General features: G+C 42.7%; 1 protein-coding gene across 1 annotated transcript in view; it reads left to right on the top strand.

Moving 5' to 3' along the window:
• Positions 1-5,105: 5,105 nt before the first annotated feature.
• The window catches only part of LOC311150486 (homer protein homolog 3-like), a gene marked incomplete at its 5' end in the record, with an annotated part of 29,583 nt that continues 20,990 nt past the window's right edge, over positions 5,106-13,698 (top strand). Inside the window, 4 exons of the mRNA XM_084187984.1 lie at positions 5,106-5,164; positions 7,107-7,263; positions 12,379-12,510; positions 12,678-12,785. Of these exons, the coding sequence (XP_084044110.1) occupies positions 5,106-5,164; positions 7,107-7,263; positions 12,379-12,510; positions 12,678-12,785 (456 nt within the window). The remainder of the gene's footprint in view (positions 5,165-7,106; positions 7,264-12,378; positions 12,511-12,677; positions 12,786-13,698) is intronic.

Below are 13,698 nucleotides of genomic sequence, written 5' to 3'. Positions count from 1 at the left end.
GCTGAGCTTTATAGACTTGACATCTGGGCCCCATAGGCAAGTGCGGGACCTAAATCTCAAGTTTAGGCCTACATGGTGCGGACTTCAGAACTGTGTCCTCGTTAGCCTATCATTGTTAAGGAATTTGTTTTAATGTGAGGTATGTGAAAATAAAATACTGTATGGCCTTAATTAGTGTTTACAAGGCCTTATTTATTTGCTAATGGTCAACAGTGAAGTAGCTTACTGCATGAGTTTTGTCAGTATAAAATTAAATGGAATTTGACCCACCAAACTGTAACCAGCAGGTGGTGGTATATAGACGGGTTGTAAACACAACTGTAGGAAATCGTTACCATGAAGCGCTGCACCGCGCGAGGCTTTTGACGATATGAAATGTAACCAATAAAAAAGTAGCTTGCACCAAGGGATACTTTGTAGCCTACCAGTGCATAACACTGCACGCTTGCGACTTATATTGCGCCTTCAAGAGGAATATAGCCTACAACCAGATCTTCGCGGGGCACTGCGCTACAACAAGGTTACTGAAGTGCAGCCAAAGAGAAGAAAATCTGAGAAATATACAGATGATGGACCGCCCGGACTGTGGCCACTGATACACGTTGCTCCAGTTTAGTAATGGCATCGATGTCCAACGTCGTGGTAAGCGTTTTAAAGTGAAGGGACAGGGCGCATATCATTTTATTGACAGCTAATGTCCACAGTAGCCTATTAACAGCCAAGTCTTTTCCTTAGCAGTGAAATTCCGGTGGTAAATTGGAAAGCATCCGTATCCGGACACATAAGAGGAAGGATTTCAGCTCCAATATTCTAAAACATAAATGAGCCCACATTACACCTGGATCAATACATCTCATTAATCTTTTACAACGAAATGAGGTAAGTGTTTCGTGTAACTATTCAACTCACTGACTTATTGCATTTGACGCTGGTAAATTCCCTATGAGAGAAAAGTTTAGGTTATGTTGCAGTCAGTCAGGTCAATATTTCAATGGTCGGGAAAATGTGTTTTAATTATGGTTGTACATACCTTGATCTATAAATTGAAAGGCTATTGATACATAGAACAAACTGTTCACTGTTTTTCCGGTCATATTTTTTCTAGTCCAGTTGTCTATTTTTTGTTGTTGAAAACATCATCTTGATGTGCAAAATATTTTAACATTAATCAGTGTGTTAACTTCCTTCTTCCACAGAAATAACACCTCTCCTGCCTAATAAGATGTATCCACACCATCGAGAAAGGTAAGTTGCTGTTATATTAGATTTATTTTACATCAGAGATTATATCCTCTCCTGAACACCTACTCAATAGCCCCTGTTGCCTGTCTGTGTCCTTGTTCCAGTGGTGGCATAATGACCACAAAGTCCAAATTAAGAGATCAATCCCAACATTTGTCAGTAAAAGTATTGGTGTAATGACCTTGGGATGCCTATGATTCTTACAGGACCTCTGCTTCAACAGGACAAGAGAGAGTCTTCTCTTGTGTCCTATGGAGTAGTAGTATAATAGTGCGCAAATGTTTGATCATAAAGCAAGTAGGTAGAATGGCTCTGGAATTACATTTACACGTTTTGGAGTGATGTTGATTTGCATCTGAGAATATCGCACTAGCTTCAATGTTTATTGATGTTATATTGATAAGTGGTTTCAAACTTGATTTACAAAGTAAACCAGTTTATCTGTTTATCTCACATTATGTTAGTGATACTGCAGAGACCAGCACTAACTTATTTGAGCAGTACATTTCTGTAATTGCTCTACTAAGGCCACTGTTGGCCTATTATTGCTGTACTCATTCAGGGAGAGAAGTACTCGCCCAGCAGCACAGTATGCCCCAGAATCTCCTCTAGAAAATAAATTATTCTGTTTACAGTGTGTAGAGGAATCAACTGTAATAATATGCCAAGAAACAGTTAGAACTGATAGTGTGAGTGCTAACATTCTACAAAAAGAGAGCATTAATTAAAGTAGTTGTTATCCGTAATATATATAGAAAAGCATTGTTGTGGAATTTCCATCACCAGAATGTTGTTTTTCATTATCTGAAATCTGATTCTTCTCCCGATGTCTATCCTGGTGGAATTCAGCTCACCTATTTAACAGCTGGAGGATATGTAATGAAACCAATCAATATTTTCTAACCGTGTACAGGGTTCAAATTATAGGGGGGGTTAGGGGGTGCTGAGAACCCCATAATAGGGCCCCCTATAACAATTAAAATATAAATGTTGGGCACCACCAGGAGCCTGTGTATAATTTGAACCCTGACTGTGTGTGTGTGCGCGCGCAACTGTGCACATACTGTGTGTGTGTGTGTGTGTGAGAGAGAGAGTTTGTGTGGGTCTGTGCAGCATATGTACACACAGCCAACTAAGCCATGTCCATCTGTTGAACATGAATGATGAATAGTGGATCCTCTGAAGAGATCTGTTATCCAGTTAGCTCCAACAGAGAGACAATCGTCTAAAACACTGAAACATCTGGGTTGTGCCTGATGCAAGCGCTTAGGTCTCTCATAGGGCTACACCTCCTTGGTACTAGGGGAATGTGTGTGGAAGTAAGAGGCAGCGCCGATGGCTCCCTGGCGTCCCGGTGGCTCAGGCTCTGCAAGGTGATCTCATTGCATTGGGGTGATCCCTGCAGAGCCAGGATCCAGTGATCCAGTAAAGTTGTTCCCTATGATAATAGAGGCGTGAGGAAAAACCCAACTGACCAAAGGACCAATCAGATGGATGGTGGGTGAAGCTCAATCCCCATAGAGGATAACTTCCCTTGCCTGGTCAAAGTTGGGCTAACAAACCTTCCCTAACATCGGCACCAAATGCTCCATGAGAATAACAATCTAACCCAGAATGTCAATCAATTGCATCATATGTAAACTAATAATTGGGAAGCTTTGGTGCCAACATGGTAGTCGTTGAATTTCCATGTCTCAAAGTGAGAGGCTACCGAGTTCGGCAATATCTGTCTGACTCTGTTCCACAGCACTGCTCCCGTCCCCTGCCTGGCCAACCCTCTGATCAGTGTCTGTCTGAGCCTTGGGTGACTGCCAGCCTTATAGAAGCTGGTTATTAAGCATGAGATCAGCTGACAAGAGTGATATTACTGTGTGATGAGACAGAGAATTGCAGCCCAGGGTTTTATCAGGGAGCTTGCCAAACATGGTCCGCATGCCCGGGGGGGGGGGGGGGATTAGTCTGTGGATCTGCTTTGATGGTGATAGTTCTTATTAGCAGGAGGGTTAATGTGAAGAAAAGTCTTGACATGGAAAGTAATAACGCAGGCTAGCAACCAATAGTTGTCATTGTAAGCTAATTGTTTTCGATACTTGGGATTCTTGCGGTTAAAATGGTAGGCCTAAACTAATTTACACCAAAACTCATGAGATTTAGAGATCCTGGCACATAGAATCAGAGCAAAGATTCAAAGGCCATTAACTGAAATCTGATCCTGTGTCTGCTTACCTCCATCACTGAAGAGGTCAGACTAGAGTTAATTTGGATACAATGTGCACATTGACCTGGTATTTGCCATGTCTTAAATCATCCATCAATTCTCTAGTTGATATTTGTGGTAGATTTATTTTTTGCTTATAGCATTCAATGCGCACAGTGACCTGGTATTTGCCATGTCTTAAATTATCTAGTTGATATTTGTGATAGATTCAATTTACTTATAGCATACAGTCCCCTGTAGCTCAGTTGGTAGAGCATGGCGCTTGCAATGCCAGGGTTGTGGGTTCGTTTCCCACGGGGGACCAGTATGAAAATGTATGCACTCACTTAACTGTAAGTCGCTCTGGATAAGAGTGTCTGCTAAATGACTAAAATGTAAAATGTTTAAAGAGGTAGGGTTTCAGACGTTTTTGGAAGATGGTCAGGGATAGGGGGAAGCTTGGACAGGAGAGTTTTGACTGGGTTGAGCGGGAGCTGACCCCTGTAGGGGTAGGAGGGCCAAGAGACCAGAGGTGGCAGAACGGAGTGCTCGGTTTGGGTGTAGGATTTGAGCATAGCCTGAAGGTATGGAGGGGCAGTTCCCCTTGCTGCTCCATAGACAAGCACCAGGGTCTTGAAGTGGATGCAAGCTTCGACTGGAAGCCAGTGGAGTGTACAGAGGAGCAGGGTGACATGGGATAACTTGGGAAGGATGAACACAGTGGCATCGGTTTAGCTAAACCTCGGGTATGGCAAAGTGGGGTATACACCAAGCCGTGACTTGGTGTATAGAGAAAAGAGGAGCGAGGGCCTAGAAACGAGCCCTGGGGGACACCAATAGTGAGAGCATGTGTTGCGGACATACATCCTCTCCACATCACCTAGTTCAAGCAACCTACCAGGTAGGATGCAATCCAGGAGTGTACAAAGCCTGAGACACCCAGTCCTGAAATGCTGGCGAGGATCTGATGGTTCATGATATTGATGGCAGCGGATAGATCAAGGAGGATGAGAATAGAGGAGAGCGAGTCAGCTTTGGCAGAGCGGAGAGCCTCCATGACACAGAGGAGAGTGGTCTCGGTTGAGTGAGCCATCTTAAAGCTTGACTGGTTAGGGTCAAGAAGGTCGTTCTGAGAGAGAAAACGAGAGTTGGTCATAGACCGCACGCTGAAGTGTTTTGGAAAGCAAAGAAAGAAGGGATACTGGTCTGTAGTCAGAGGGGTCAAGTGTTGGTTTCTTGAGGAGGGAAGTGACTCTGGCCATCTTGAAGCCTTGAGCCAATGGTCAGAGATGAGGGAAGTAAAGAATGGGAGAAGGTCTCCAGAGATGGTCTAGAGGAGGGGATGGGGTCGAGTGGGAAGGTTGTTGGGCGGCTGGACATCACTGGTCACAGGATTTCATCTGGAGAGAGAGGGTAGAAAGAGGTCAAAAGGCATAGGGTAGTTCTGTGTAATTGGGACCAGTGGACTCAGTAGGCTGAGTGGATGTTGTCAACCTTTCTTTCAAAGTGGTTGACAAAGTCATTTGCAGAGAGGGAGGGGGAGGTGGTGGATGATTAAGAAGGGAGAAGGTAGAAAAGATTTTCCCAGGGTTAGAGGCAGAAACTTTCTATCAGTGGAAGGATGATTTTCCTCCATTTTTGCTCAGCTGCCCGCAGTCACTCCGCCATGGAGCAGGAGGGGAGGGCCGAGCAGGAGGAGAGGGCTGAGCCAGCCGGGAGGAAAGGGTACAGTGAGAGTCATAGGATGCGGAAAGGGAGGAGACTAAGGTCAAAGAGGCAGGATCAGGAGACCGGAAGGAAAAGGATTTAGCAGAAGGGAGAGATGATAGGATAGACGAGGAGAGAGTGGTGGAAGAGAGAGGGCGAAGAATGCAACGGTACATAACCATCTGGGGAGTTTAGGTGGACTAGGTAGGTAGGGTTGGAGGAGAGAAGGAGAGATTTTTTTTATTTTTATGGGGTGATCAGAGACATGGAGGGGGGTTGCAATGAGATTAGTAGGCTAACAGCCTCTAGTAAATTAGGTCAAGCACATTGCCTGCCTTGTGAGTGGGAGGGGACTGGGAAAGGGTGAGGTCAAAAGAGTAAAGGAGTGAAAATAAATTAATTGAAGTCAGGCGTCTGGAGGTTGAAGTCACCCAGTACAATGAGTGGCGAGCCATCGTCAGGAAATTAGTTTATCAAGGTGTCAAGCTCATTGAAGAACTCTCCAAGGGCACCAGAGTTGTATACTAGAATCAATGAGTTAGCCAGATAACTTGTGGTTGTTGAGTCAATTGGACCATGCCCATTTCAAGCTTATCTTTCTCAAAAAATAAGTTAAAAAAAATATTTTATGCAAGTTAGCTGGCTAATTTATTGATCCTGCTTTGTAGTATACCCCTCTGGTGGGAGATAGATGACGACAATGTTAAGCTTGAGTGGACAAGTGACAGTGGCAGCATGGAATTCAAATGAGGAGATGGACAGGTGAGTGGGAAAATAAAACATCTCAACTTAGGAGAAATGAGTATACCTGTCCCACCATCGCCACGACCAGATGCTCTAGGACTATGAGAGAACACATAGGCAGAAGACGAAATAGCGGTATTCTCTGGGGTAATCCATGTCTCCGTCAGGGTCACAAAGTGTAGGGACTGAAGGACAACATAGGCTGAGACTCAGCACTGATTGTTGATTGCCTAGCATAGGTGAAGATACCCTCCAACAGACACACCCACCAATTATCACAAAGCTACTACTCAAATTGACCTGAAACCAGTTCAAGTCAATGTTTCAACACTTCACAGCCATAAGTACTGAGCATTCAGCAGTTCAAACAGCAATGATTTGGTAGGCTACTTGGTAGAGGGACAGCACTTAACTAATTGCCCTAGCCAGACTATACCACCAACAAGTTATTGAAAGAAAAAAAGGTACTTAGGCTACTCTTGCAGAGATTAGTTGTCTTCCAAGGCTGTAGAGGAGGCACAGCCTCTCCACTTTGTCTGATTTGCATTGTACAGTAACTGGACTTTAACTCCTGCTCTGTGTATGATCTTTCCACTGCTGTCATTCAGATTAGGTTGGGTTAACATTTTCCATGCCACAGTTGCCAAACCATACTCGAACACCAGTGGCATTGTTGCTTTGAAATATTTACCTCGTATCTAGGATACATAGCATGGTCACACTGGCAGGAGCAGGGATTGGGAGGGGACTTTTGCAAAGGTTCAGAGCTTTTTAGTCAACGGTCTTGTGCCAACCACAACCACTGGCAAATGAGGGTAGCTGCTAAAGTTGACGCCAACATCTGTAGCATTATGGCAGCCAGTCAACTTTGGGAGCTATGCCCCATTATGGGAGGAATAGGAGGTTGTTCTCCCTCCACGAAAGCACAAATAAAAATGTCTTATTCATCAGAAAATGAACAGTAGGTCTTGATTAGAATATGATATTTGTCCACAAGCATGAATTGTCAATTTGTTTAGTGAACCGTGTTCATTCAATATTTTCAACTGAGAAGAAAATAATTATTCAGAAAAATCTTGATTTGTGAGCCTTGGTCAACTTGTCTTTTCATTAGTCTTCACAATACTCTAATTTGCTGGGCCTCGTTAAGGAATATAACATTATTGGCCACAATATGTCTTCACATGCTGAGCTTCATGTCCACTCCTTGCCCCAGGGAGCAGCCGATCTTCAGCGCCAGGGCCCATGTGTTCCAGATCGACCCGAACACCAAGAGGAATTGGATCCCCGCCAGCAAGCATGCCGTCACCGTCTCCTTCTTCTACGACGCCAACAGGAACGTGTACCGCATCATCAGCGTGGGCGGTACCAAGGTGAGCCAGGCAGCTGTGCTGTCCTGTACAGTGCCTCTCTGGAACATGAATGCAGGCCACAGTTAGAGTATGTGAACGTGTGTTCTTGTTGAAAGCTGTGATTTAGGGAAACATCCTTCTCGAGGGATTTTTGTAGGACTTTGTGGGATGGTTAAAAATATGGTCTCCATAGGTGCGTTCAGTTCACAATCATTTGCTTCTAGCCAATATAGCAATTTACAGTTTGGCAAAGAGAGTAGCTAAAGATGGGTGTGGTATGTGTGGCAGATCAGCATTGGCCTGTTTTTTTGCTGTACTCTTATTTATCCTTCCATCTCCAAAGACCTTGGTTGTTCACAATGCTGAACATAAAAGCAGTGGTTGTAGGTTTTTATTAATTTAAAACCAATTTAGCCATTGTTGAGTCAATAAGAACGGGAATGTGAACAGAAACTCAATGTCACCAAACAGCGCTCACAAGATCAATGCACCTATTCCTCACAAGCTTTGGATTTAGATTCCTTATGCCGCTCTGTAATCTATCTGATCTCCTCTTAACACCTCTGGTCTGACCCACATTCCCCATTCCCAGCAGATCCTGTGGTCAGCAACCTAATTCCACCCATCTTGTGACTGGCAACGTGGTAATCTTTTGTACCATGTCATGTGAAACATGTTGCCCCTTACTCTTGTAATTGTTTGTTTTAAAAGCTCCTCTTCTTTAAGCTTCCCTTGCCCTTGGATTCTGGGGTTTTTAGTCAGTTATATTATAGTAATTCTGTAGCTGATGCAGAAGTTTATAAATAGGTCTGCTTAATGTGTTTTCTCATGTGACGTGAAACCAAATGAGGGGCTGTAGCCTCTTCCCTGCACTGCCTGATGCAATGTTTGTTAATCTGTTGAAAGGGTAGGCCAGTCAAATAAATGCCATTTGTTTGATACATCCTGAATGCAAACCATTGATTGCCATGCACCCACGGTCCAATCTGAAAAATGGACATGTCACGTTATCAGAATAAACTCAAAATATCTTTCCAAAGGAGCTAACAGTTTACAGAAATAAGATGTGTGTATATAGGGCTGTTTCGGTGACCGTATTACCGCCACACTGGTGGTCACGAGTCATGAAGGCAGTCAAATTCGACGTGACCGTTTAGTCTCAGTAATTAGGCTTCTCCAAGCTCTGATGCTGCTTCTGGTCATTAGAAGCCTACAAAACTTGCTAAATGCCTGGTACTCAGCACTCTATTGTCCCTCTAATCACTCTGACATCAATGCAAATGTATTCAAAAATCTAATCAAACACTTAATGAGAGCCCATGAGCTCCTGTTGCGCAACATTTCTAAAGGCTATATAATTGCGTGAGAAAACAGAGTGATGGCAGCTAATAAAAAGAGGAGGATCCTATCAGCTTTCTATAGGCTTACTATATTTATTTCTCTACTTTCCTAATATTAAGCACATTGATTTGATTTACAACAGGAGTATAGCCTACCTGGCTGGCATGAAAATAAACCACGGGGAAAAGCGTCCATTCACTATTTAAGTGCGTAGATGACATCAATTTTTTCCCGCTGCCCCTGTTTCGATACTGGTGCATGATAAAGGTCCATTCTAAATCAAAACAAATATCACACATATATTATTTAGTATATGTAAAGACAAGATTAAATCAATAATAGTCTGATGGGTCACAATATTAGCCTATCACTTGTGAATTATATATTGTCACTTGTGAATGATGCCCAGCATAAGAAACAATGCCTTTTTTTTGCGACTTGTTCTAATTATAGTCTCACACCTCATGTAGCCTAGCCCATAGGCCTATATGTTTTAATAAGGTTTGTATCACAACTAATGTGGCCAAATAACTTCTTAAAATTAAGCACATTAATCCACTTTACAAGGGGTGTAGAGCCTAACTGGCATATATGAGCAGCGCTTGAGTTTCAAGTTTGGGGAAGATTATTTTCACCATAAAAATGCACCTTTATAATAAAAGCTTACATGCATAATTGCATTTGCGGTCACTTTTGATAATGGTGTTTTCTGCTAATGGAATATTCGCGCTTATAGCCTACTACCATGTGCGCATTGCTGCACTTATAATGTGAAGACATACCCTAATAGTTTATCAACATTTTAAGCTAAACGTTCTGATCTTTTGCATCAACCACATTGCATCCCAAAGTTTTTTTTATGCTAGTGGTTGTATTAATTTAGGATCTATCGCATCCCACAACTGTCCCAGACTATGTTTGGAATATTTATTTCTCACACAGAATAGAATAGGTCGACTTTTGTACTATGGGGGATAGTAGATTAACATAGGCTAGTGATTCAAAATGCACCTTGGAATTGGATAAGGACGCATGCAGTTGCGTCCCGGATGTGTCTGTCTTCACTTGTAGCCTGTGAGAAAGACCTGATCACGTGATGGAGAGTGGTGTGAGTGAGAGACGCTTCGGATTGCGCAGCACACTCAGGGAGAAGGGTACAATGCAGCACTCCGGGACGCAAAATGCATGGATTATTTTAGGGTGCCTTACGGCCACAAAGGAGATGCCACGGTGAAATTTGAGGCATTATCAATTGCTTGTCAAATTGTGAATGAGAGACTATTGGTGTGTACAGCCTGTGAAAAAAACAAAACAAATCAGAGCTCATGCCTTTCAAGCGACTTTTTTAGTCTCATCATGCAGCCTTACAATGTATTAAAAATCTAAACATATAGCCCAACGTTTGTAGAACAACTACAGTTACATGAATAACTCTAAATTAAGCATATACAGTGGGGGGGGAAAAGTATTTAGTCAGCCACCAATTGTGCATGTTCTCCCACTTAAAAAGATGAGAGGCCTGTAATTTTCATCATAGGTACACGTCAACTATGACAGACAAAATGAGAAAAAAAAATCCAGAAAATCACATTGTAGGATTTTTAATGAATTTATTTGCAAATTATGGTGGAAAATAAGTATTTGGTCAATAACAAAATTTTCTCAATACTTTGTTAAATACCCTTTGTTGGCAATGACACAGGTCAAACGTTTTCTGTAAGTCTTCACAAGGTTTTCACACACTGTTGCTGGTATTTTGGCCCATTCCTCCATGCAGATCTCCTCTAGAACAGTGATGTTTTGGGGCTGTCGCTGGGCAACACGGACTTTCAACTCCCTCCAAAGATTTTCTATGGGGTTGAAATCTGAAGATTGGCTAGGCCACTCCAGGACCTTGAAATGCTTCTTACGAAGCCACTCCTTCGTTGCCCGGGCGGTGTGTTTTGGATCATTGTCATGCTGAAAGACCCAGCCACGTTTCATCTTCAATGCCCTTGCTGATGGAAGGAGGTTTTCACTCAAAATCTCACGATACATGGCCCCATTCATTCTTTCCTTTACACGGATCAGTCGTCCTGGTCCCTTTGCAGAAAAACAGCCCCAAAGCATGATGTTTCCACCCCCATGCTTCACAGTAGGTATGGTGTTCTTTGGATGCAACTCAGCATTCTTTGTCCTCCAAACACGATGAGTTGAGTTATTACCAAAAAGTTATATTTTGGTTTCATCTGACCATATGACATTCTCCCAATCCTCTTCTGGATCATCCAAATGCACTCTAGCAAACTTCAGACGGGCCAGGACATGTACTGGCTTAAGCAGGGGGACACGTCTGGCACTGCAGGATTTGAGTCCCTGGCGGCGTAGTGTATTACTGATGGTAGGCTTTGTTACTTTGGTCCCAGCTCTCTGCAGGTCATTCGCTAGGTCCCCCCGTGTGGTTCTGGGATTTTTGCTCACCGTTCTTGTGATCATTTTGACCCCACGGGGTGAGATCTTGCGTGGAGCCCCAGATCGAGGGAGATTATCAGTGGTCTTGTATGTCTTCCATTTCCTAATAATTGCTCCCACAGTTGATTTCTTCAAACCAAGCTGCTTACCTATTGCAGATTCAGTCTTCCCAGCCTGGTGCAGGTCTACAATTTTGTTTCTGGTGTCCTTTGACAGCTCTTTGGTCTTGGCCATAGTGGAGTTTGGAGTGTGACTGTTTGAGGTTGTGGACAGGTGTCTTTTATACTGATAACAAGTTCAAACAGGTGCCATTAATACAGGTAACGAGTGGAGGACAGAGGAGCCTCTTAAAGAAGAAGTTACAGGTCTGTGAGAGCCAGAAATCTTGCTTGTTTGTAGGTGACCAAATACTTATTTTCCACCATAATTTGCAAATAAATTCATTAAAAATACTACAATGTGATTTTCTGGGAAAAAAATCTCAATTTGTCTGTCATAGTTGACGTGTACCTATGATGAAAATTACAGGCCTCTCTCATCTTTTTAAGTGGGAGAACTTGCACAATTGGTGGCTGACTAAATACTTTTTTCCCCACTGTATTTCTTTAACTGCTCAACACAGAATAGCCGCATGTGCGTACTCCCTCAAATCGTTTGGAGAAAATATTTATATTTTATTCAGCTTTGTTCAATTGTATTCTTCATACTATAAAATAATGCCACGGAATTATAAGCAAATCTTGTAGGCTAAATGAGCTAGTGTAGCCCACAACCATTTGGCATAGCCACATCAGGACCAAACATAAGGACAACTCAGAGTATGCTATTCTTTTCTTCTGAAATAGACTACATTTTCTTCATATCATGTTTCTTTAGACCTGTCTAAAGTAAATAATGGATTTATTGTGAAGGTGTAGGCTAGATTACATGGATTTATTATACTTTTTTAAATGGTTTGTAGGCTATGTGTGGAAGCCAGGAGATGCTAAATGTGTTCATGTTAATTAACGTTCAATTACCGTGAGACCGACAGTTATTTTCTTGACAATATCCGGCTGATGAAATTTCCGTGATTGCCACAGCCCTATGTGTATAACCATCTGTTTGTACAACGCATTTGAAACCATCTATTTGGATATTCTGCAAAGGCAAACAGATGCTCCCGTTACGATCCCAGATGTTTCACTTCTCTTTATTCAAAGTCTGAGAAAACAAGTCCTCGCTTTGGCACAAACATGAATAATTTGTTGTACATTATATATTTTGATGTTCATCAGGTGAGGTGAGGAACTACTACTGCAGTAAGTAATGTCATCCTCCATGTCCTCCTCCCTCTATCCGCAGGCCATAATCAACTGCACCATTACACCCAGCATGACGTTCACCAGGACCTCGCAGAAGTTTGGCCAATGGGCGGACAGCAGGGCCAACACGGTCTACGGCCTGGGCTTCGCTACAGAGCAGCAGCTGCATCAGGTGAAGATCTTCTAACTTCCCACCACATAAGGGTCTGGCATCACAAAATAATGAAGTTGTTGAATTATGGACAACTAATTTATCTTGTACCATGATCATTTTAGGCACATTATCCAACGCTTACTGCAATGTCAAACTAAATGCATTTCACTCTTGCCCGTCCTCAGTTTTCTGAACGGTTTAAGGAGGTGAAAGAGGCTGCCCGTCTTGCATGTGAAAAGTCCCAGGATAAGATGGAGTTGGCCAACACTGCCCTCAGCATTGCTGCTCCACAGGTGAGCTCAGACAAAATGCCTCAGTGCCTTTTAGAAATACATCAGGGATTTTAATTTTATATAGCGCTCAGTTATTCCACGACCATTTCAAATGCTTTTAAGAGAAAAGCCTCTGAGGAGGAACTTTTGAGAGTCTGTGGAACTCCTGCGGTACACATCGAGGTACTGCTATCTCCCTGGCCTTTCTGCGGGCTGCGAAAGAGAAAAGGGAAGGAAGAAGAGATGGGTCATTTGTCTCTGAGGAAAGTGAGAGGAAATTAGAACTAGGGCGACGGTAAAATTATCCCATGCAGCCCAGTGCTCTGCTTGGCTGGCTGTCTGCTCACTGCAGAAGCCTCTGAAATGATTTAATTGCATTGATCAATAGGCTATTTTGGTTATGGTGGTCACATGTTAACAAAATGTGTAATATACAGCAGGGGATCTCAAATGTTTTGGGGCCTGGGAGCCCTTTTGTGATAGCAAATTCATCAGGGACTCCTTCGTAATCAGAACACAACTCGAGTGAGATTAAAAAAAAAAATTTAAAGGGCATACAAGGAGTTTTACTATGACTTCGGCAGTGCATGGCTGGACGAATCAAGTCTCGGGAAGGAACATTTTAAAGGCCAGCCTCTTGGCATCGGAGAGAACATTTAGCAGTTTTCAAGCAAATTTCCTGTAATTCTATACATTTTGTCATGGGGCAGAGTTTTTTTGTTGTTGTTGCAGCTTTAAAGCTAATATCCTGCAATTCTACAAATGTTTCCATTTGTCAGTTTTAAAGCTTAAAGATGGAATCTGGCTGCCCCACCACCGTTGTTATTGTTGCAGAGCTGAGGAATGATGTCCAAGGGGTAAAAACAGTGTTTGCAGTAACTTCTTTGTTACTTTCTTCTCACAAACCGATGTGTCAGTTTTACCATTAAGGATT

Source organism: Coregonus lavaretus, assembly GCF_964263955.1.
Source record: "Coregonus lavaretus genome assembly, chromosome: 23".
NCBI classification, from domain to species: domain Eukaryota; kingdom Metazoa; phylum Chordata; class Actinopteri; order Salmoniformes; family Salmonidae; genus Coregonus; species Coregonus lavaretus.
The sequence above is the reverse complement of the archived record's forward strand: the minus strand, read 5'-3'. Positions and strand labels throughout refer to the sequence as shown.